General features: G+C 36.2%; 1 protein-coding gene across 2 annotated transcripts in view; it reads left to right on the forward strand.

Annotated features, from left to right (window-relative positions):
* Positions 1–25,853, forward strand: part of ITFG1 (integrin alpha FG-GAP repeat containing 1) — a 90,130-nt gene that overhangs the window by 30,680 nt on the left and 33,597 nt on the right. For both annotated transcript variants that reach the window (XM_075714970.1, XM_075714971.1), the window contains 2 exons: positions 13,923–14,017; positions 22,623–22,795. In XM_075714970.1, the coding sequence (XP_075571085.1) occupies positions 13,923–14,017; positions 22,623–22,795 (268 nt within the window). The remainder of the gene's footprint in view (positions 1–13,922; positions 14,018–22,622; positions 22,796–25,853) is intronic.

Raw genomic sequence — 25,853 nt, forward strand, 5'->3', positions numbered from 1 at the left:
TTCTCTTGCTCTATGCTGCCACTTAGAAGTATTGTTAAGAATTCTAGCAAAGCTGTTTACTGACATGTAACTAGAAGACCCATCTGCTGGATAGTTAATTATCCTTAGATCACTACTAGTAACTATGGATGGGTTTACAGATCTCTAGTAAATGAAATAAGGTAGAAGCTGAACGATGCTCTAGGTTCTTCTGTGAAATGGTTAACACATTCTCTAAAATCTTTGTAAAAGTTTTTTGTAAAATCTTTTACTGTTTATCTACAAAGATAAACACTTATGTATATAATATCTGAAGGAACGAATAGAATATTGAGGGGTTTGCAGTTAAAAAACATCTAAATGTGGGGGTTTTTGTAACTACTTTTTAAGCTAATGTTCTGAATAATGTGTCTTAATAGGTACTAAGAAGAAACGTGTTTTTTTTAACAATGGCAATGTGGAAAGCAATCTTTATGTAGGATAATTTTATCTCTATGTTAGGTAGCTAGTGAGCCCAACTTATATAATTCTAGAAATTTATTGCAATTAATGGAATTTTAGTAAACCCTGCGATATCTTTGCAAAGAAAAGTGCAACTGTTCAAATGTTAAAGTTAAAATTTTGAAAATGTGAATAAATTGAATGCACAGTGACATAGCAGTGCAGTACACTATGTGGTTTTGGTACAGCCAAGGTTATGAAAGACAATGGCCAGTATAGCTAGCTTAGCCACGGGGTGCTGCTGTTCTGCAGTTCCATCACCATTTGTCTAATATCCTGCTCTGCTAATTGTCATCAAATTCATAGGCAAGGCACTAGTGTGAGGCAACAGTGGAGCAATCTTTCTAGTAAGGGTGAATACAACGGGAGAAAATGTATGCAGGGACTTAAAATGCATGCAAATAAATGTAGAGGGACAGCATACAATGGCAAAGCGGATAGAGAGGCAAGGAATCAGCAGTATCACCTGTGGGAGGAGTTGCTGGCTTTTCAGAAGCTGACTTTTTGGAGCTGGTTATTCTGAAAGATCTCAGCCATTTCATCTCTAAGAGAGAACACCCAGCACAGATCTTGCAGTATGAGGGTCTTGCTTCCTTTTCCTGAACAGCTACATACACACTATCATCTTTATCTTCATTCCAGGTCACTCAAGTTCGTCCAGGGTGAAGGATGGGAAATGGTTTAATGTTCTTTCTGCCCATTAATTTTCCTAAGCGAGTGAAAAGAGTGCTATATATGTATGTTTGTGTTTTGATAAGAGGAACAAAGTTTATTCTGACAACTATGGAAATACTTATAACTATGATTTAAAATTTGCTATTTGAGTACTAGTACAACTTTAATCTTTCTTCTGTTGTAACAGTGGGTAGGAAAATGAGTAATATATAATTTTTTTATTTCATCTTCCCAGCATTAATTTAAAATAATCAAGACGACAAATAGTTATTTTCTCATGGAACAAAGTTTTAGAGACTATTGAAGTGAATATGGTACTAAAACAATGTGTATGAGTAATGAAGGGTATCATTCTAAATTCTATGTTCTTTATGAAATGCAGTCTGAAGGAAGTTGAATAATACCCCCCCACCACCAAAAAATCCTACCTACAGCGAAATAGTTCTGTGTAGGAGTGGCCATACAGTAGTTGGTAGGAGGAAAAAAACTTTTAATGTAAAAGAGGATCTTAGATGAGTTCTGCTCATGTTCATTTTCATCCCAGTGTTTTTTGTTCTGCACCGATCTAACAACAGAGGCAAAATCTCACATTATTAGAATAACACTGCATCAGAGTAACTGCATTTACCCACTCTATGTCTGCATATGTTTAGATACTTCAGAAGGTAAGCATTTATCGTACAGATTCTGTCTGTAGTGAGCTGAAGTTCAAGAAAATGACTTACTAGAAATGGTTTGGCAGACTTGAACATCTCCTTTTTTCAGTTTGCCATTTCAAAAATAATGATTGTCATAAGTCAAAGGAAGTTAAAGTATGATGGTTTGCAGTTTAAAATAGTAATTTGGCTATCTGCAGTGGGGTCTGAAAGAGGTTTCATCGCACAACAAATCAAAATAGCACAATGAAAATGTAAAATCAGATGCATTAGAAGATTGCACTACCTTCTACCTAAGTAGAAACTGTGCGCTCTCTGTATGCTGCAAGAATCTTCACTGTTGGCACTGGGATACAGCTGCTGTGACTAGAAACACATTCAATATACAGTCACAAGCCTGTTACATTCTTATTTCTGTGTTGCCTGCCTCTCCTTTCTTCCCCTTTGACATTTTCTGTACCTCATAGCTGATGTGCCAGCCTTGCCATTCACTAAAGGTCTCAAAGGATCCCATATTTCTCTATGCTTTCATTCTCTGCCACTTCTCATTTACTTTACCTTGTGCATATTAGACTCTGGAACAATGTCGGGTCCAGACATGAGTTTGGGAGCGTGTCACGTGTGCTGCCGCCTTCTCATTTGCACCCACCTTTCTATTTGTACACTGGTGCACTTCCGCAGTCCAAGATTCTGATTTATCGATCACACCTACAACTTAGCAAAACATGTTTTGTTTCAAAAGATTACTTTGTCTAACATTATTTTCTGCTTCCAAAAGTTTTATTTGAAGTACTCCTTCCAGCCATAAGTATTAACGTGTCATTTGAAAAAAGGGGGAGCTTTGAATGAAATCCTGACTTGAGAACCTCGATAGGCAACTATTTTTGGGTAAGGTTTCCTTTCTTAAATTAAGCAGGTTGAACAACAGCTATCAAGTAGAAATTATTTAGATCAGTGGAGCTGGAAAAAAAAAAACCAGGTGACTCATGAGAAACTGTCACAGATGTCAGTGTAATCTTAGCACCAAGTGTTCCTGAAGTACACAAGTAATAGATATACTTTTTTTTCCATGAAAAATATATGCAAATGTATGTTTGTATACATCTATATATATGTCTCTAAGGTCTGCTACATTTCTGTCTATACATATGCATGTATATGTGTGTGTATATTCTAATGGAAAAAGATGCAAAAGCAGCTGTATATGTATCAATGTATTTATTGTAATGTAGTAGACCTATGTATGTAGCCTAAACTGGAACCTCTAAATGAAGTAGCATTCCCTTGTGCTTCATGATGGCAATGATTGGTACATTAACCTGACCAAAGGACAGTGAACAATTGACAAATTTGTATTGCCCTTTTAAAAATAAATCAGAAATGCTTTGTGACATATTTATTACAAATGGCATTTCAATTGATTAAGGTGAGCAGAGCTGGGCACTAGAGAATTTTGCACTTATTTGGCTGACACATTGCTCCAAACAAGTAAGAGCTCTTCATTATTACTTTTTCTATTCTTCTCATGTCACCATGGTAATTGCAGTGCAGTGGTTGCTATAGCAAAAATGATTAATCCTCCGTTGTTGTTATCTGTATGTTAGCAGAGGCTTTTTATAAGATCTGCTTGTACTGTTTTTAGAGGAAATCATAGATGTTGGCTAGAATTCTGATAAAACTCTTCATGATTGCAATTATTTAATAATTGTCACTTAACACAGTGGAAAATTTTGTATTTGTTAAAGAAATTTAAGGATTTTAGTGGGACACTCTGAAAAGGACCAATTTTTTTTTTTTTTTAGTAATGAGATGAATGTGAACCATATTTTGGACACGCAAATCTGCTGTTTTCTTGCTGCATTGAAGATTAATGAAATATCTCTTTAAAGTAGTGACCCAGAAGCAATTAGCATAGAATATTGTGCTGTTTATGCAGTCCGTGAATATATTTTTCTAGGAATGTTTAATGTTATAACTACTATTCAACTATGATTGGTTCAGTTGGTTTCATGGAGATTGATAAATCATCCTTTGTGATATCTGATCTAAGAATGTAGAAGTTTGATTAGTCAGTCACTGATTTTGCTTAGTTTCGGTAAAGAAATTTCTTGCAGCCTGTATGTAGAGAATAAAAACCAGCTTTTTGAAACAAAACTAGATCATACTGTTGATAGTGTCTTCATAAGTAAATACAACACAGCTCTTGCTTTTTCAAGGTAGCGTTTAGTGAACTCCACCTCAGTTCTTATCTTTTACTCACCATTTGTTTCTTAGTGGCTGCTGAGCCTTTATCTGTGTGGTCTTCCCTAATTTATGAAGCCTATGTTTACTCCTACTATGCAGACTTGCTTACTTTTTGACAAAGCATGGATTGGGATTGTTAAAATTCTATTCAAGTCTTTTAGGGACCTGAACTCAAATTTTTCTCATGTTTAAACCCCAGTTATCTAACTAATAATCCTGAGACAATCTTCTCTGTTCTTCTGCCTACCAAGTAATTGAACTGTTTCATGTATGTTAACATGTATGACATAGGGTAGAAATTATCATTTTTCTTGTAGGAAATGATAGCTCATTATTCCCAGTTAATTATGTTTAAACAGGTTAACAGAGAGCCTAACCGGGGGGCGGGCGGGGTTTCAGCAATTCATTGCACTGCAAAAAGCATTTTGGTGAAAGATTCTTGTTTAAAGTAGACTTTGATTGTCCAGCAGCTGATGATATCTTAGATGCACTGCTCTTCTGCCTGCAGCTGCATTTCAATTTTGTAGCTTTTAGTTTTGTGTATCAACTTCATTTTAGCATCTGAATTTCTTTAGTTTTTTCCTTCTCTTCAGAATGTTGTATACTCAGATGTAGTAGCTTTGTATCGAAGGAAAATTTCAGTGGTGGGTTTAAGTAAATAACCCCTTTATAAAGCAATTGTCTTTTGAGCACTGCATTGTGAAAATGTACTAGTGCTCCTGTAGTCAATAAAAGGATTCTCTAAGAACCTTAAGATGCAGGAAGACAATACTTCTGTGTTTGAAACACTCTGCATATGTGGAAAACTGTTCTTACTGTGATCAGTTTGGGTGAAAAAGATATAAAAGCTGATGGTAATAAAGAATTCTGAGTGACTTAAGATAAGAAGTTGTTTTAGTAACAGATGCACATCAGTTCATCTGAAACAGCGGTGCATAGACACATTCCAAGTGAATTGCCACTTGTGCTTTGAGTCCATGAAAGTGTATTTGGAGGCTAAATCTGTCTTATTTATTAGTAACCAGCAATGCTGTTCAGTGATACCTTTTCATTTTAGTATTAGTCCTACTTTTTAAATTTCTATCACTTTTGGCAGTTCTTTCTAGAAAAAGATCCTGTGTTTTGAGGTTTAAGGCCATAGCTATAAGTATTACTCTTTTGCAGTTTCTTTAAGTTAAAAACAAAACAAAAAAAACCAAACAAAAAACCCCCAAACTACACACACAAAAAAAACCCAAACCACAAAAAAAACCCACCAAAAAAACCTGACAACAACAACAAAAAAAACCCCCAACCAACCAAAAAAGTGTAAGTCCATGTTTGGTATAAATAGATCACATTGCTCTACAGACTGCACCCCATCTGACTGCCTTAGTAACTTCATCATTCATTTTTGCAGTCACAGTGTGGATGTGAGAACAGACCAGACATTAATTTGAAGCACTTGTGTAAAGTCCATCTAGGAAACTTTTTTGAACACAGTGACCTCAAATTCTTCGTTCAGATTTGTCTTTGACCCCTTCAGGAGATTATTTTTCTGTGCATCTCATCCTTACTGTTCTTCCCTATCATGTAGTCATTTAGTAAGCAGTCTTCTACACCATCATTTCATACTGTTCCTTTTGCTGTTTAAAGTGCTGCATTTCCTGATACTCAAGGCATCTGTCCTGATATGACATCCACAGAAATCCCACATTTCTGAACTGTCTCCCATGCCCTTGCCACTAAAATGGTAGCTGGGTACAATTGTACCAGTGGTATTACCAAAAATCAAAGAGATTTTTTTTTTTTAATACAGTTCTTGTTTTCCCTGAATGTGCACAGGGTAAATAATAACTAATAATAAAGATATAGTTGGGATTAAATTGTCTAATTTTGCAAGAGCAAAATGTTTTGGAGCATTTGGGCGTGTCCTGACACCTGTGAGAATGCTGTGTGATGGATTGAGACTGGCTGGAGCTACAGCCTTAGATGACATGTGTTACTCAGTACTCTTAAGTAACTTTCTACGCATTCTTGACGGCCTCCAAACTATAAACACTAATTCTGTTATTTCTTTCTCTCCAAGTCTTTATTATGTCCACTTAGTTTTAAATGTTGTTCCGAAGCAGTGTCCGTTTCTGAGGGGAGGGACAGACGGATAACTGTTTCCCATATTTCGCCTACTTCTTTCACATGTTGCTGATAAATGCTAACATCTCCTGGGAGGAAAAAAAAAAAAAAAAAACACCTGATGTTGCTTCATGTTAATTTTTGTCAAAGGGGCTTGTACATTACGAATTACTTTGCTTTCTTTCCAGTAATAAAATTAGGGGAGTGGTGCACATACCACTTGCTTATTCATTCTTTGATGAACAATTTAATCTCCTCAGGATTTAATTTTTCTTTTACAATGTTCATGGTTGATATAGCAAGAACTCTTAACCCAAAATTTAGTTGCACAAGTGGCTTGCTTTAATTAATGTTATCCCCTTCATTTGTTAGCATGTGAAGGTTTAATGCCCTATGAGCTTTCTAAATGTGTAACATTAGCTAATTCCAAGCTGTGCAGTCGGGCTTTGTCGTTTCTGTTTTAACAATACGGAATAGTTGGAACTAGTTGTTTTCAACATAAACTACAACAGGAATTTCAGTGCTACTTCTTGTTTAATGTGCAGGGGGGTCTCCTTTTTGTGTTTAATCTAATTTCTTTTTTCCTGCCTGGATTCCAGTTAGTACATTTGAACACAGTCTTTCCATTTAAGACAGAAGACCGCACTGTTGGATCAGATGCAGCCTGGAAGTCTCTTTGTGCAGTTTGCTGGCACGCTGTGTTTAAATTCTTGCACTGGAGGTGTGAATATGGATTATTTGGAAGAATATAGACAGACTTAAAGTCAGAATTGAGGTAGTGTGAAGGAGGGTGTTATAAGGGTTTCTTTAATGTCCACAGAACTCTGAATCATCTGTAAAAGCTCTTTGCATCTGTGTTTTGTCCTTGATTCACATTTTCTAAAAGCAGATGACACTGATTCTTTTAATAATATGTAATTATCTTAGTAATTTATGATAATTGTCTCTGTCATGACCATCTTGTTGAACACCTAAAGGCAGAGAGTGACAAAAGAATCCTAATAATTTTATTACTTCAGAAGATAAATTTAAGATAATCATCTTTCAAATAAACCTTAATTTTGTTTGAACATCAAACTCGATTGTACTGGTTGTAGGCTTCTTGCCTGCCCCAGAAGGGTATTGTTTTGAGCACTACCATAACAAGCCACTACCAGGGCTTTTTCCTCCTTATTTTCTTACTGTTTTTCAGAACTTTAAATGAAAGGCTCACGACAAAGGAGAATGAGAACTATGTAAAGCCATGAGGGAGAGATGTGAGCAAGCTATATGTACAGTGAAAGAAAAAGCATATAAAGCTTCACTGGGATGTGTTGTATTAAACAAGAGATGCCTTATACTTATTTGGACTTTAAGTCAACAGCAGAGAAAAACTTATTGGCTTTTATTGTACTATGTTGAGGACTCTTCTTTTTTCTCCTCACCTTTTTGAAGGGAACCGGGAGAACTGCACCAACAGAAGGTCTGTTAACGATACAGGGACCACAGCTAGTTTAGAATGTGTATTCTCAAGAGAAAATAGTAGGTTCTCAAGGCACGAGGACTTTGTTGTATATGAAGTGTCTTGTTTTTATGTAGCATCAGGTTCAGAATTATGAAAGCTAGACTGTTCTCACTGTCTTAGCCTTCATAGTTAGCTTATTTTTTTGCCAGAAAACAATTTATTTTTATTTAACACAACTGTAATAAGTTATAATAATCAGTCTGTCATCTCAAAAACAAAAAAAAGTTGATTCAGTTTTTGTTTTTAAAGGAGCAGAAGTAAGATTACACTGCAGCAGAACTACATAGCTGTTTATAGTAAAAAGACTTGGATCATAGACCCACCAAAAGCTGTTCTGCTCTTTATAACTACAACTTTATCTTGCAGTATTTTAAGCCAGTTTTGAATTGAGTGATCATGGTAATTGCCATTTCTCCAGGTTCTGTTTTTCTTTCAAAGCCCAAGTTGGAAAGTACATTGTTTTTTCTGCTTTATCCCAGTCAAATTTACGTTTAGAATAGATTGAGAAGTTTTTAGCTGTGTTTTTTTTGCAAGTGTGAACATTCACAATCAATGCTAAAGCTTCAGCTGCAAGTAATTTTTCTTGTACAATCTCTCTGTGATCTGCACAATCTGTGTCTTTTGGGTTGCTCTTGTTCTGGATCAGATTGTTAGCAGTTTGAAGACACGGGCAAAATGTTGGAAAGAAGGCTTGTGTCCATGGCTTTTCTTTGAAATACAGTGAAAAGGCAGTTGTAAGTAATGATTCTCACATGATTCCTAGATGGCATAACACTGCTAATTTTGTCTTTACATATTTTGACATAAGTACAGATTTCCAGTTGATGAGTATGTGGGACTGTTCATTTTCTAGCCTTCTCCACTGCCTACAAAACTGCCTACAAAACTCGATCTTTATAAACCATGTAGTTCTTTAATATCACAGTCAAACCAGAATTGTGTGTTGAGAACATGCTAGCTAACAATTGAGGGGTTTTTTTGTATGTCAAACGTGCTTTAAGTTGAGCAGTGCTAGCAAAGGACATTTGGATTCTAGAGTATGTTTAGCCACATCTAGTGCTACAAATTACATTGAAATTACAAGTAAGGATAACCCTGAGATATCCAGCAATTTGAACTGAGATTGTTTAAAATCCATACAGTAATAGAACGATAGACTAGTAGACCCTAGGAGCTGAGTGAAGACTACAGAGGATCTACAGAAATACATTTCCTAGGCAGACCTAGGCTGAAGTACCTTATTAAAGACATGTTATGCAAGGTATTTTTTAAAAAACTGAAACTAGTGCAGCTTATTTCAGCTGGTCTGATGGGTTCATCCAGCCGTTGTCAATTGTACTGGAGTAAATGTGCTAATGGTACTCCTTTTTAATTTCTGTCTTCTTCCTCCTTTGTGGAGGAATTTAAATTCAAGATTAGAGTTTAAAATTGAAGGATGTTTATTTAAATTGAGATTGAAACTAAGCACGAAGATGAGAAGAGTTAGCATTGTAGGTCCAAGGTAAGTTTGTTGTTAGTGAGATTGAGCTCTGATGTGAGCAACTGGGGGGGAGTGGGGGGTGGTGTGGTGGTCTTCCAGATCAGTAGAGTTGTGCCAAAGGTTTGTATTTCAGTGGGTGCTTCCAAGGCGAGAATCACATAAGCATTAAGAATAAATTATTTTCTTTCAAAACTGGAAAAGCTGCTGTATCAATTTGTTGGTTTCACATAGTGCCTTTGAAAACGCTTCAGAAATACAGGAAACGTATTTCTGGTTATTGCCGATGAGGACAGTTTAAAATGGCAATGGATAGCTTTTACCTTTGTGCTTAAGGCTGTTTTTTCTTCTTGGACTTTTTGAACAAAGATTGTTGCAAGATTTGCATTTAAATAAATTATTCTACAGTTTTAGCCAATATTCTAGGTGGGTTTTATCCTTATTCTTTTTTATTTTTGTCAAAAACAATAACTGCTGCAGCAGATTTGTAAAATGTGCTTTACCATTTTTTGACAATCTCTGATTTTTCTTCAGAAAATTGCTTTTGATCAAATAACCTCAGCAGTAAAAGATACGCATTAGAAAGAACTAGAGAAGAAATAAGAGGTAATATCATGATAGAGGTGAAGAATGTTGGGCTTTCCTTCTTTTGATTGCTACTTTTCTGTAATACAGTATTTAACTATTGTGGGGTTTCTTAAACTACTCTGCTACGATTCAGAAGATATTCTTGTTTCATTGACATCCTATTTCCATCTACGTTCTCATTGTTAGTGCTTCACTTGATGCCTTTTAAGTTTAAAATTTGATTTGCCTACTGTACAGTACGAATACCTAACACTTTCTTTTGGATGAAAAATGCTACCAGTTAGGAGGTTCTTCAGTGAGGCAGATTTATAAAGTGCCCATTATCATGTATACTGTAAATGTTACAAATGTTTGTTGGCAAGTTAGATGCTTTGGTTGTTCCAGCTTTCTTTTGCTGTATTCTTCTTGGTCATTGTGTTAGTCAGCAATAATGGGTAGAATTCTCATTCACACTATATAAAACATACTGATTTTTAATTATGTCTAAATAAATACCTAATTTTCAAAAATAATCTTTTTCTATGTGTAAGCACATAAGAGGTAAAATACTTGCAGCTGTACTTTAATCATCCAGTATGATAAGTAAATGTCCGGAAGTGATTTCTGTGTAAATCAGGTACCACATCAAAAGCAACATGAAATTTTTTTTAAGTGAATACGAAATGCATAGAAAACTCTATATATAGGAGCCACATGAAGAAATTTTAGACAAGGTGCTTTTATTTAGATTCTGCTTTCTCATACCCGCTTTTGAAGCTGGTAGTTTTTCTGTGCTCGACTGTGAAGGCAGTTCTGCAACATGTTAAACACTTATAAATCAATATTTATGTGGTCCAAGCTTATCCCTTCCTTTCCCTGCTCCCATGTTTCTACTTTTTTCAATGTGGAATAAGGTAAGAATTAGCACCACTACAGTGAGCCATTCTAGAACTAAATCAGCTGATGGGAGCCATGCACTTCTGAGGAGGAGGCAAGGAAATGGAAGTGCTTTTAGACAGCTCAGCATCCTCAGTCACCTAACCATACAGTCACCTTTAGTTGAACCCCACAGCCTATATCACTTCTAAATAAAAGTGTCGTACTGTAAAGCCGTAGTTTTGTAGAGCCCTATAAAATGGGCTTTATTAAAATATTAATTTTAAAATACTGATTTAAGGAATTGAAAATTTACAACTTAGCTTAAAATTTAGTTTCAGACATCTATGTGTAAGACAAATGTAATTATACTAATTTATTGGACTAATGTTTGTATCTCATTCTTTGTTATCTTTAAATTCAGCTGAGGACAGTGTGTTTAAAAAAAAAAAAAAAAAAAAAAAAAAAGAAAAACCCACACAAAACACAAAAAAACCAAGCAAAACAACAACCAAAAAAACCCCCAAACAAACGACCAAAAAAACCAGTCCAGTATTCATAAGATGGATATCCCTATCTGAAAAACTTTTGGAGGGTGGATACAACAATAATTTGAGATCTAGGTGAGCTTAAGAATGGCCCCTCAGACCCCTTGTTTTCTGGATTTTTCTTGACAAAATTTATTTTAAAAATAAACTTTCTTAAAACTGTGCTATAAATTCCCAACAGATTTTTCTCTTATCTTACAAATTTAATTTTTAACTATTGGATTTTTAAATATATGTTGCACAGAATTGAAGAGAAATTGCAACTGAAAACATGAGCCTATAATAAAAGTTACATAAAGGGACCTGTAGGTTCTGGCCAAAGGAACTGGGGAAACTGTGTCCTTCTAATATGGAATATGTATCATACTATTTTCAGGTGCAGGGGCAACGGTATGGGTTTTTTGGTGCATATTTACCCTCTATTCCTTCTTTGATTGTACTGAATTATTTTAATCAAATCTGACTTTTAAACTTGTAATTTATCTAGAACACTTGGATCTGCACAGTGGGGGCTTCATATCTAATTATGTGAAAGTTCCATCCTTCTTACTGCCCTATAGTAGTTTTGAAGAATGATGAAACATAGGTTGTTCTTGTCAATATACTGCAGTATTATTGAACATGAATTACCAAAATTATCAAACTGAGTATCAGCATAACAAGATGAATATTTGCAATTTAAGTAGAATCGAACATTTTATATTCTCCTCCACTCCATAGTGTAATTTGAAATGAGAACATCCTTGCCCTTGTCCCTTTCTAACTAACAAAGAGGAAGAAAAAAGTTAATATTTGAAGGTTCTTTGTCCTCATGCGTTATTGAAAATCTTCTAAAATTACTTTAGACTGAAACTTCTGCAGAAATGTGATTAGAAGATTAGGGCTTAATTTAAATTTTTTATTTCAGAAAACACCTACATCTCTGCAACTTAATTCTGCTCTAGCTAAGCCTTTAACACTTCCATGGTTTATAATTTGCAAATTAAACAGTTTCTCCAATTTTAAGTTTAGAAAAAGCCTGCAGTCTAAACAGTATTTTATTCTAGTTCATGCAAGCAAAAATTAGAGTGAGTAACATGTTTTAATTGTTGTTCTGGAATGATGCGGAAGGAAAACAAACAGCTTCAAAAATTGGTGCTGATTTCAGACTGGTCAGATTCAATAGTTGCTGTGTTAATTTCTCTTTTCAGTGGTGATTTCTTTTCCTACCTCCTTGGATGCAAACTTACTGGCTTTCTACCACCTAGGCTACTCGGCATCCTAAATTGTTTATCCTTGATAACAGAGCGGCTGTGATGATTTGGGGGTTTAGTGGTGAGGTAGAATAATTCATGAGCCAGATGGGGTGTAGGAAGCCACTAAAGGTGATAGTTTGGCTTTATTGCTTGGAGGTATTTGGGGAAGTCTGATATTTTCATCACTCCTCCTCCCCCTTATAACCCTACTTTCCACCTCCTGACTTCCTTATGTAATAAGGGAGGGACCTAGAAAACTTAACTATACATAGATACATAGATAGATAAACACACACTAAAAGGAGCTCCAGCTTCATAAAAATATAATTTGGCAGGCTGAGAAAGCATTTCTTATAGTACAGGTAAAGCATGACAGGACGTTTAGGCTGTGGTTGGTAGTATAGTGGGAAATTAATAAGAGATTCGGTGACTTTGGCAGATGATCTAGTTTTTGCATATTAACTAAGGAGACTTCGTCAAGCAACTTTATCAAATTCGCTTCAAGTATTAATACCAAGCTCCTCAGAACTGTATGGGCTAAGGGGCAATTTGGAAAGGGGAATTTTTTTTTAATTACAGTATGAGCTTTGGTTTCGTAGCCTGGAAAAGCAGATTCCCTGAAATTTTCCTGGGCTGAGGCATACGATGTCTCTAGCAAGTCAGGTTTGGTGATAATCAGGGCTTGCAGCGGTAGTCATTAATGCAGCAATTTGAGCTGCTGCTTTTGGCTGCTGACATTCAACAACTACTCCGTTCTTCCTTCTCGGCCCATCCAAGGCAACTCGTGATGGCTTCTCTCTTAGTAGGAGGGCAGTGTATTTCTGACTGTGCTAGGCAGGGCTGCGAGGTCAAAACGTGAACATGGGAATTTCTCCTGGAGTAGATCATGAGCAGTCAATTGATTTCCCTCCCTCCCCCCCACCATTATGTGCTCTGCATGTCAGAATTCTAGATGCAGGTAGGCTTGTTTAAACATTAAAAGGTCATTATTCTACCAAAGGTGTTGGAAATATGTGGGAAGAACGTTTTTGAAAACCTGTAAATTACTCGGGTTTGCCTAATTCTGTAAGCCTGGAATATATTAGCCATTGTGTTAGTCAACTTTCCAGTGTTTTTTAATCTTTTAATATAGGTTAACATATTGTATGTGAACTCATGGTCTTGCTGACAGCACAGGAGTTTAAAACTAGTTTCGAAAACTAAATGTTTGTATGGTAGATTTATATAAAATGTAATTTTCTTCCAAACTAAACACAGGGATTGAGTAAATTACTAAGCACTTACTCTTCTAAATATATCACATGATCGTTAAAAAAAAAATTTAAAACTTTCTCTATGTGGTGGGTCAAGATGAAAATGCATCAACAAAGGCAATCTTCAAACAAAAAAACCCAAATTAGAACATTTGGTTAAGGATTGAAAGGGTCTAGTTTATCTTATGTAATTTTTCACATTTAAAAAAAACAATTCACAGCTGATTATCTCTTGCAAACAGGGTTTCTGATTTTGCAAATACAAAGCTGACAGTCTTTTTTTCCTCTTTGACAGATGGGGATGGACAAAGTGAACATTTATTACCAGTCTGTGAAGATTCAACATGTCAAAAAAGTGCCATCTACTTAACTAAGCTAGGATTGGATCAGGTATTGTGGAAAATACTGTGTTTCATGAAATAATATGAAATAGGAAAATGATTATTCAGGAAAGAAAAATGAAACTTCCTCATCTGTAATTATTGCATTTAAGAGACTTTTATTTATTTACTTATTTATTGCCTATCCAAAAAAAAAAAAGGGGTTTGGTGGAAGAGGTTCAATACCTAGAATTCTGTATAATGGATGATTCTGCTCAAGAAAATTATGGATGTTTCTGATAAGTCACTTTCTTGATTGCAAAACACAGCATTCTAAGCACAGTAACTGCCCTAGCACGAGATGACAAACAAGGTTTGTGTTAAGAGTTGGAAGCAGATCTAATTAATTCAAAAAAGCTTCTTCAGTTTAAGTTAGGGAGTTATTTTATAGTTAAAAAATATGTGTATATATAAAATATACACACACACACACACACATATATATATATGAAGTTGAACCAGCCTGCACTGCTTACCTCTTATTTCTGCTGTGTCTTTGATTGTTACTAATTTACTTAAATTTCAGACTGGTATATGAAGACTTGTTTAGGCTATGTATCTGCAGAATTGGGTTTCTATTAAACTATTTCAGCTTCATTTGTCCACGACACTACTTGTTTTGAGACATGGTCATAATTCATGTAATAGATTACTATGTATTCATTTATTTTAAAATGTGTGCTAATCTATTTTAAGTATTTACAGTGCCCTGCTTTATTATAAAGTTACATAAATTAACCTAATATTTGTTTGGTGCCTTAATAAATGTTTTTACTAAATTCATGTTTAGCAATGTAAACCTAAAGGCCAAGGTGACCTATAAAGTACTTGCTTATAGCTGACAGCAAAACCCACTGCAGTGTACTTACAGAAATTTGTAACGTATGCCGTACATGTTTCTAACCAGGTTATGAATTACTGAGTGTTCCTTTACTGACAAATTAAAAGTAGAATTTTTTTGTGTAAGTAATACCCTCTCTGATCTATATTTCAGAATTTATAGGTGAACGTACTGTTTGCTCAAGGAACAGTATGTACTTTGATAAGGTGCTGCTTGTTACGGTCTGCAGCCCAAGTTTATAGTGTAGATTTTCTCGCTTAAAGAATCAGAATTTCTAGATAGGCTATAGCATACTTTCATACTAGCAAGAAAATCACTCTGTATTGGAAAGGGAAGCACGCAGTTACCAGTCAGTTAAGGACGTATAACAAGGATGGAATATACCATCAGTGTAAGAAAGAGTAAGTAACTCTGAATTTGGGAATGTGTCTCTTTCAGCCTTCTAATCTTGACATCTCTGGTCTTAGAAATGCATGTTTTCCTGTGCACACTGTGTTTGGTTGTTGGTGGGTTGTTTTTTTTTAAATTAATTCCCTGTGAACACAGAATAGAGGCAATGGATTATAGTGTTGCTGGATACGCAGTGTTACAGTAGAGTTTGATACAGGTCATAGCCTCTGTCTAAAGCAAGTGGATGCTCAGTTCATGGTACTTGCATTGCTTTTTGGTCAAAGGGGAGAACACAAGTCTTCTGCTAAGCATGTTACACTGGTGGTGTATTGCTCTAACGCGCTGCTTACATTTTACTGTTGAGTAGTTGAGGTGCTCTTATGTCAAAAGACAACTGCTCTTTAGCTCTAAATTTAGTTCCTTACTCTTGATAATAGAAGAATTAGAAGACATTTTATTTTGTTTCTGCCAAGTAAATTTGAGACATGTTCTCAATGAAGTAATTTCACTGTAGAAAATCAATGACACACAAAGAGCGTGTACCATGGAGGATACAAAGCTGTTACTTTGTAGCAGGGGACTGGGCAGTGTGCTAAAGAAAAGTTGTATTATCTGGTGTTCATGGCATGTTTCTAGAAGGAAGTGGTGCAATAGGTGTAGGTCTGGTTGTATAATATCAGAATTTTGCCAAAGTAGTGTCTTTTATTGTAACCTGCTCTGAAGTAACATTGGGTGTAGACACTTTTTCTGTTCTTTCATTCTTTCATTCTGTCTTTCTTTCATTTTTTTTTGACAGAGGTCAACTATTTAACTACTAATACATCAGATTTTTAACATACTACTTTTGATACTCATCAGTATATTTCATTTTAAAACTTAATTTAGCAATATCACTTTTGTAGTTTCAATTTTAAAATAATTTCCAAGATAATGACATTTGAATTAAAAATTAGCAGCCAAATATTGTAATTTTATTTTAAAAAGTGAAGAATCCAACAGATTCTCATCCTGCTAGAAAAAAGTATTTAAAAGTATTAAGGGTTACCTAGAAACTTTATAAAGAAATTTCCCCTGCATATTTTTCAAATGACTTTTTAATTAAAAGTGACAGTATCAAATGGCACGCAATAATGACTTGTTCTCACCTAACCTTTTTAAAGAATTATATCTAAAAGACACTTTTCTTGCACTCTTAGACTCATCTAGAGGTGATGGAGCTTTTTCTTCCAAAGCATTTTATCTTTTCCATTTTGAAACAGTGGAAAATACCAATATCTTCATTCATATGTCTGCAGTTTTTCCCATGTGTAGCATATTTCCTTTGGGCAGAAATTTATACAAACATGTTACTTCCCATATTTATTTGGAAGTGAAATGTTTTAGTTTCATTGAATTTGGCCACTGTGAGATCAGATGACCCAACTTCTGAGCTTTGACTAAATAAGTTAATCTTCATGAGAAATTAGAAATGTAAATGTTGTGGCAACAGAGTAGGATCAATTCCTTTTTTTTACTTAATCACTTTACAATTTGAGGGAAATAACAATGAGCACTTGTGGTGCAAAATGTGTTTCAGCAAGGGGATGGTATCCCTTGTGGAACAGGTGGGTAATTATAGGGAATCTATGGGAAACTGAGAGATTGCAAGTCTATTATTGAAAACATAGAAGATGCAATATATCCGTTGTCTCTGTTCAATTTTTTGCTGTAGGGTTTTGTGGGGTTTTTTTTAGTTAAGAGTGTAGCTAAGAATTCTAGTTTACAGATTTTGTTTAGGTGTTTTTTTTTTTTTTTTTAAACTTACTCATCTCAGATCTGAAAGATCACAAATTAGATGACTGTCTTACAACAAAATATTTTCCCTGCAGTAACTGGACCTGGTTCTGTCCTTCCTGCTTGTTTGTTGTGGCGTTTGATGAAACCAAATGAAAAACAGTTAACACAGTTCCATGGTAGTGTATGATGCATTGGGATGAAATGCATAGCAATCAGAAATATGCATCTGTAGAATTTGTGGTTCTAAAAATTGTGCTGTGGAGAGGCATGCAAGGCTTTGGAGTTGTTCTGGTAAGATCTTGTTTGTCTTGTCAGTCTACAGCATATTTCTCATGATGTCATTGGCACAGCTGGATGGCTACTGGAAAACCAAGCAGATCTAGGAGCATTATTTCAAGGATGATCTTTCACCATAGGTTTCAATTTATTTAGTCATTTAATCTTTATAAGTATTAGAAATATCTCAGATAAATTTTCTTCTTTTGGATGATGGAGCAAAAGTAAAGGCCAACAAAATGCATATGAGTGACTTAAGGAGATACACAGACTTACTAAAATCTTAAAAGAATGTGAATGTTTCCATAGCAACAGAAGAGTTGCTGTCAGACCTGAAGGTAGAATCCCATACGCTGTTTCAGATTGTGGCAGGTGTTAGGACACCTCAGACTTCTTTAAATTCACCTGCAATAGCTACAGATTAATCTGCCAGCTGATTTAGATCTCTTGTGTAGATTTTGCAAATTGGACTGAGTCCTCCTTGAAACTTGTTTTAAAGTCCCTGGTACTCTTTAGTATAGAAACTCTACTATGATATTCTTGGAGATGATTAATCTTTCTTTTAATTTTGCCACATATTCAGTATGATTTTTTTCATTTGTTTCCTGAGGCAAACTATTATTTCAGTCCCTTCATTTGAGAGTTTCTTTGTGGGCTTGATGACTCTTACAACCTTTCTCTGTACAATAGAAAGGTTATAGCTTTATTCCTCTTATAAATCTAGCAGCTCTGAAGTAGAACACAGCAGTGCATCCTACAGCAAACCACAGGTCTTTGTGGTGTCATTCTCTAGGCTACAGAGGTATATCTGACAGCATTGATTATCAGCTGCCATTTGTCACTGTTAGAAGTTTTTCCTTGTTCCTCTATAACAGTTTAAAGGGCGGGAGGGACGACTACAGCTGCTGTAGCTTTCATAAATCTCAGATTCTACAAGATCTTCTCATCATTTCTAAGTTACTTGTCTTTCTCAAAGCAGCTATGGGGCTGTGAGCCACATTCCAGCATTGAAAATATGACTTTTACTGCTTTGGTTACTTTTTTCTATGTTGTCAAATCAGTGTTGGGGATTGCTGTCTTCTGGGCTTTGAACATGATAAGTTAATGGTGTAAAGTATTTAGTAATTTACTTAGTTTATTTTCATGCAGTAGTGGCTACTCAACTGTATACAGAATTCAGGTGAGGACCGTACGCGCTGAAAGCCCAATGCATCCTGAATTCGCTGGATTTATTTTTTTATGTGCAGCTGAACTACAATGGGCATGTACAGTAGAGGGGGAGCCCCCAGGGAAAAGGACTTCTGTTGCTGTTGCCACTTCTTTCAGGCCACTCGATAGCCATCTTCCTATGGGATGAGATAGTGTTTCTCACAGAAAGGAGGAGAAACACTGGCATTTCCAGAAAAGGTATGGGCCAAGAGTGGGCTACCAGCTTCCAAATGCTTTCTGACTCACAGCTGGCCCCCTGCCTGTGTTAGGTGGCCTGGAAGTGGGCAGCTGGCTGGCTGGATTTTTTGGGCTTCGTAGGTTTCTGGCCATAGTTTAAAAATTGAGATGTGTTAATGCCACACTTCTGGCTCAAAGACCTGTTAATGGGCTTTAGAGCAAGGGAACTGCCTTTCCTAATGTACAGAAGAATGTGGACTCTGAAAGAAATGAGCCGTTTTTGAGTTAAGTGGGGCGAGTGCAACGAGTTTTAAATTTTTTTCAAGTACCTGAGATCTTTTTCAAAATGAAAAAGATGCTGTTTTCACCGGGCAGCAAAGCATTCTCTCTTCTCCTTGTTGAAAAACAAGTATTTAAGAGTTTGAAAACAAATTTTCAAGCAATTAAATAAAAATATTTTTCTTATTTTAGTCTACAAAATCATTCCTTGAAGGAATAAAAATATATATATAAATGTTTTAAGTAATGATATTAGTGGTGCTATGCAATGGAATTTAATAGAATGGGAAGAAGTAAATCTTTAATTTCTGTGACTGAATTTTATGTGTTCATTTAAATTTTCTTTTAGATACACTCATTCCATTTTCAGCCTGTTTTTTCATCTGAGCTAGGTAACAGAAATCACGTGATCAGAAAACAGCAAAAAATAGCTTTGTGTGTCCTCATTATACCCATCTATTTCTATCTTAGAGTAAAAGGAAAAAAAAATTAGGTTTAGTCTCTTTCCTATTAAGATAGTAACAGCAAACATGAAGCTTAAAGTAATTGTCTGGATTATCAAATACAAAAGAAGTAGGAAATTTATATTATTGACAAGCATATTTTAATTTTTTGTCTTCTGTACTGAAGTATATGTCCTGAGGCACATGAACAATTAATTTTGCATTACATTATGATTACACAGTACTGCCATTTAGAATAGAAATAAACAGAATGAGTTTCACCAAAAGTGTGAATTACTCTGAATTTAAACTGTCAGAGTAAGTTACATAGGGTGCTAGAATGTGCTCTGGTTACACATTGAGCAAGACTGATGTTTTTGAAGTGTTCTGCAACTGCAGTTATAAAAAGTCCCACAACTGTTTCAGTGAGATGGATGAATCTTACTCTGTAAACGTGCTTGGTAGCAATAGGTCACGTTTCTGTTTTGCTGACCTATTGTTTTATATCTCTGCATTTCATTGTAGGCTTATGATTCTAAAATTGCTTTCTATGAATCACTCTTGGAGTAGAGCAAAAACAGAATACAGATCGTGCCTAAAAAATCATTTTTAATTTTGTTTCTTTAAAATAGTTTTACCGTACATGGGAACATTTAGAAAGTATATGATGGATATAATCGGATTTCATTGCAATGACTGTGTGAATGATACTGTGTAAAGTAAAAACTGTATTATATTTCATGGTTCTGATTTCAATCGGTGTTTTTTCAAAATTACAGTATTTGCAATAATACTGTTTCACTTGTCTTCTGCGTGACAAATAAGTGCTAAGAAGTCTAACCCTTTGAAAAAATTCCCTCAGGTTAAGAGTCTTTTTCTTATTTTCTGTTTCTTTCCTTAGATTTTTTCCAAACCTTCAGCAGCTAAGAGTAACTAAATAGGGATATATACCTTGGGGGGGGAGGCAAGGGTCAAAGTATGTTTAATTTCAACTTTGAATTTTCATCAAGAGTGTCGATCATCGTTGCAGTACAAATGTTGTCACTTACACAGGCAGACATGGCACTAAGTATATGCAGTGTCTGGCAGAACCATTCCAGGCTTCTAAGCCATCTGTGATAGCCAAACAGCGTTGCCCTTAGTGCACTTTTTTAATAATTTTGGGGGTTTCTCCAATATGCATGTGGTTGTATGGAATCTCAAGGGACCAGTCCACACAACTGGCCATGTGACAGGAATGTTGTTGATTACTGGATTGTGTTAGTGAGGGAGTCTCTCCGCAGCAGGAAATGATGCTGTCAGGGATCTCATTCTGCTGCTTGAAGTAGCTGAATTAAGGCTTGGATGAGAGATGTTTAAGATGCTGTTAAGTGCTTTTGATGTTGGTGATAGTGATCCTTTAAGATGGCACCCCTCTGTCCTTTTGAAGGCATTGTCAGTTAGTTGACATAAAATTATTTCTGGCTTTAAAAATGGCACTGAATTTTCTGTAGCATTGAAATGTTAACCCTGGTACTTCAGCTTCATATCAACTTGTGAAATTACTTTGATTTTAATTAAGATAAATTCCTATTTAGCACCTCTGCAGCACTTTGTGGAAAGTAAGTGCGGATACGTTCTATTTCTTGTCCTGGAGAAATTATACTTTGCATTTCTTTTGTACTTTCAATTTGATACTGTAATCTTGATTTCTTATCAAACAGTTCAGTATCTGGTGCTGCTGGGGAGATCGGAGGGGAATCGAAGCTCTTGAACTTCTAAATATCCATGAATAATAGAATCATTCAGGCTGAAATCAACCTTAGGAGATACAGCTTCCCGCTTTAAGCAGAGTCAACACTGAATTCAGACCATATTTTTTAGAGCTTTGTCCAGTCAAACTTTGAAAACCCCCAAGGACAAGGATTCTGCAACTTCTCTGGGCCTCTTTCCTATTTAATTACCAGCATTGCAGTGAATCTTTGTTTATTTATCTCTAAACAAGGCTGGAACCTCCCTTGTGTCAGTCTGTGACCATTGTCTCTTGGTTTTCTGCCATGTATCTCAGTGGAGAGCCTGGTCCCATCTGCTCAGTTACCTCCTTGCAGGTATCGCAAGGCTGCTATTAGGCCTCCCCTAAATCTTCTGTTCCTGAGGCTGAACAAGCCCTGCGCCCTCAGCCTGTCCTGTGAATAAATACTCAACTCCTGACCATCTTGGTGACCCTTCTCTAAACACACTGAATATTCTCAAGTCTTTCTTGAACCATGGGGTACACAACTGGACACGGGATCCAGATGCACAAGTGCTGAATAAAGAGAAATAACCACTCGCCTCAATCAGCAGGAGCATAGGCAGCAGTTGCAGTGCAGTGTGCTGCTGGCCGTCATAGCTGCCACACTCGGCTTTAGCTTACTGTTTACCAGGACCCATGCATCTTTTTTAGGAGAGCTGCTACCCAGTTGGTCAGTGTCCAGCCTGTACCGTTGCAGGGGTGTACTTCCCTGTGCAGGACTTTCTTTGCTGATTTGTTATGAGGTCCCTGTTTGCCCATTCTTGTCTTTCTAGGTCCCCTCTGAATGGCTATCCTGTCTTGAAGCATATTGATTGTATCCCCCAGTTTGGTGTTGTCCACAAATTTAATGAGGGTGCATCCCTCCTCCAGCTTTAATGCTGCCTAATGTTTGCAATTCCAAGAAAAACAAAGGGACTCGGGATCTCAAGGCCCTGATCATAGAATCATAGAATCGTTTAGGTTGGAAAAGACCTTTAAGATCATCCAGCCCAACCATTAACCTACACTACCAAGTCTACTCTAAGCCAATCAAGGGTAGACTAGACTAAACCATGTCCTGAAGTGCCACATCTACCTGTTTTTTTGAACACATGGTTCGGGCTTACCTACACTTAAGGATTAGTACAGATTCCAGGCAAGCCTGAATTTCAGTGAAGTTGTTCCTGAATATCTCCATATGCTGGACGCATTCCAAAACACGGGTCCTTTATTCTTACAACCTTATCTATTTTTTTCTGTTCTGGAATAATTTAATGCATAGAAAAGACTTCAAATTAATTTCTTCATTTGGTGACAGGAAATAATCCTTATTTTCTCTTTGGAAATTTGTAAGTGGTTAAGAGTCCTGATGCGGTGAAGAAATGTCGGCTGTTGTAAATAGAATTAGGCTGTTTAAATAAATAAAGTAGATTTCCTTACCTAGCTGTTCCTTTTTTGTTTTATTTTACAGTGGATTCCAGTCTTGCAAGACTTCAGAAATAAAGACACACTCTGGGGCTTTGTACCATATGAAAATGACAAACCTTCGATGGAAATTTCATTTCCAATTACGCTTCATATTGGGGATTACAATATGGATGGCTACCCAGATGCTCTTGCTATACTAAAGAACACATCTGGAAGGTAGAGTATATGTAAACCTAGAAATAAAGACTATCAAATGCATGTTCAGTCATCAGTCATGCAAATTACTAATTTTAGTGCATGTTCATTTTGTCAAGTGAATAAGACTTTTGATCTCTACTAAATGTTTCTCTTTTTAAAAGGTATGCATTTACATGGTATATTCAGAATGCATAAATGTATAGACTCAGCCTGTGACTCTTGGGGAATTGCACCGGGGAGTGGAGTATGAAGTACCATTTTAGGTGCTCTTCCTGGATCACAGGAGATGATTATCTCTCCCTTTTCTTTCCCAAATCATCTTCTGTAAAATCCCGACTTCAGCTTTCAGTGTTGGCTAGTAACACCAGGCTGCTGAGAGTTGGAGAACCTGTTCCGTGCTGTCACATGGAGTGAACGCTGATTGGTGACGCCGCTGAAAAATGCGATAGCGTTTTGCCCCTTTTGAGAATGAGGAATTTTAGATACACGTAATAACCAGAGATTTTATATTGTCCAAATTTAACTGAAATAAACTCACTCCTCCCCCTCACACCCCCCCCCCCCCCCAAAAAAAAAAAAAAAAAAGAAGCTTCTAACCTTTCCTGTTAAATTTGTCAGTGTAATCTTTCTCCTCGGGGTTGTTTTTTTGTTTTGGGTTTTTTCATTACTTGCTTTCCCAGTACTTTGTATTGCTACCATCTGGTGTTAGGTGGGAGAGGTCACGTAGTGATGCTTACGGGGAGACTGTTATACATTGAGGAGTTAGTGATCCACATAACAGTTGACCTGAGTAGGTGCATGCCTGTGCTGGCCTGCACGTATCACTTGGCTGCAGGAGAAACTTAGCCAGCTAATCGTAACGGAGGAGCCTGTAGGCAGCTCTCACTTGGCACCTGGTGATGATACCACTGGCATGTCCTTGTCTTTACCTTGAAGTGAAGCAGCATGTTTTCATGTGAACATCCTTTTGCTTGACAGTAGAAATGATGAATAGACTTGTTTACTTCTAAGAAATACTTAAAAGAGCTCTAGAGACTATAATGCCAGTGAACCTCGCTACAGGCAGGATATGTGCAGCATGCCGTGCCCTGAGTAGAGGTCTGTCTGATGCTGCACAACTTGGGTTTTCCAGCATCTGAAGAGATGTAAGATTATCTATGCTATCCCCTTTTTCTTCCTCATGTCATCACTTGTGAAAGGTATTTTAATCAACACGTTATGGAGTCTCAACATCTTCCTTACTGGGATCTATGTCAAATACTTGCACTAGTGCGTTACAAGGCAAAAGAAGTGTCTCTTACAGGTGTATTTATTATTTTCCTCTATATGGTATTTTGGATGAGCTTGGGTGCAGGTTCATAGTTTGAATTAATAGTCAGTAAGGAAAAGAACTTGAGGAGCTCACTTTGGTGCTTAAAAGAGTATGTAGACAGAATTTAGATGCTGAAGTCAAAGAAGTCAATTCAGATCCTCTAGAGGTTGCCTAAACATGAGTCAACCACTGACATTTTTGTGTTGGAGTTCTTCAGATACTGACACATACCTAAAGATGACCCAGTTTGAAGAGTTACGTGCTCGTATTCAGCCTACATGATGTGATTCAGAGACAAGGCAGTGAGCAGCTGAGCTCTGTCTCTGTATCTCTAAGCCTTAAAATAACTAGCACAGCAGCTGTTTTTATTCAGAAATGGCAGAGGAGAAGGAGGTGATGCTGTTACTGCCCAGAACTTGCAGAGGCAAAGTTAAATCACTCAGGCCCTGAATGTCAGGTTTTTTACTCCATAGCCTTGCTCACTTGGGAGTTTGCATCTTCTGTACAGCAGTCACTGAATAAAGGCTGTAAACAGTCCAGAGAGCAGACTAGAACCACAGTCTTTCCTTTTCCATTGAAATACCATGACATCTAAACTGTAAAGTTGTTCTTGTCTTTGTTTTTTACTTAAGCCCTACAAATCTTGTGTTTTAAGCCATACTGTAGGCTATCTTCTGGTATGTATCCTGATGGCTAGTACACTTCAGAAGGACTTCATGAAGATTTATGGAGTTCAGAAGTTTATTTGGAGTTATTTTATCTCGAGATTCTTAGGAGCCTCTCTCCTTTTGCTGGTGTATAATTATGGCAATCTAATATTATGTAAAAGATTTAAAGAGTTTATAAATTATTACTCTTGTAAAAGCCCAGGAAGTTACCTATATCTTGTTGCAATGAATTACTGTGATATGCTTTTATCTTTATTCTCCTTGCTTCTGAAATTGTTTATCCAATTGGGTGTGTCTTAAAGTTATTTTGAATCTTGACTTCAAAGTTGAGTGACACAGTAAGGCGTAAGGACTGAAGGTACTGGCAGATGATTTGACAGGTTATTAAAAGGGAAGTTCAGAGAGCTGAAGAAGTCTGGCAAAAAAAAAGTAAACTAAGAATTAAGAAATACATTGCATGTTAACACTGTGTATTTCCAGTATTTGTAGCAAAGTAATGGAAACAGACTCTTCATACTTTGGGATGGGAATGAAAGTCACATTTTTTTGCACCCACGATGAAATGTCACTTTCAGAGTAATATTAATTCATTGTTTCTGAGAGACCTAAGCAAATACTTCCTTCTAAAATGTGAAACTGGGTCACAGAGTGGAGAGAATTAAAACAGTGTGAGAATTAAATTAAAAGCTCTACTTAAATTAGAGCAAATGAAAATGAAAACCTTATTTAATTGATTTTAAACACTCCTGGATCAAGCTGTTTATTTCTTTCTCTGAAGCCTTTCATGCTACATCTACAGATCTAATTTTAGTGATTGATTACTGTGATTAAATGATAAAAGCATTTTTGTAAACTCTTGACCTCAATCTGTGCTACAGTCTAGGAAGCCTAGCTTCTAGTTGCTGTCTGTAACTTAAAGAAGTTAAAGGAGGCAGAAACCATTTTATTCATCTGAAAATATACTGATGCGTGATAATGGAAGAATATGATTCAAATAAATTCTATGCTTTCATCGTCATTCTGGAAAGCACCTTCAGATCAAGTCCTTAAAAATACTTACAAACCACTGAAATAAAGACATGATAGTTAGGAATAA

The sequence above is a fragment of the Pelecanus crispus genome, chromosome 8 (assembly GCF_030463565.1).
Source record: "Pelecanus crispus isolate bPelCri1 chromosome 8, bPelCri1.pri, whole genome shotgun sequence".
NCBI lineage: Eukaryota > Metazoa > Chordata > Aves > Pelecaniformes > Pelecanidae > Pelecanus > Pelecanus crispus.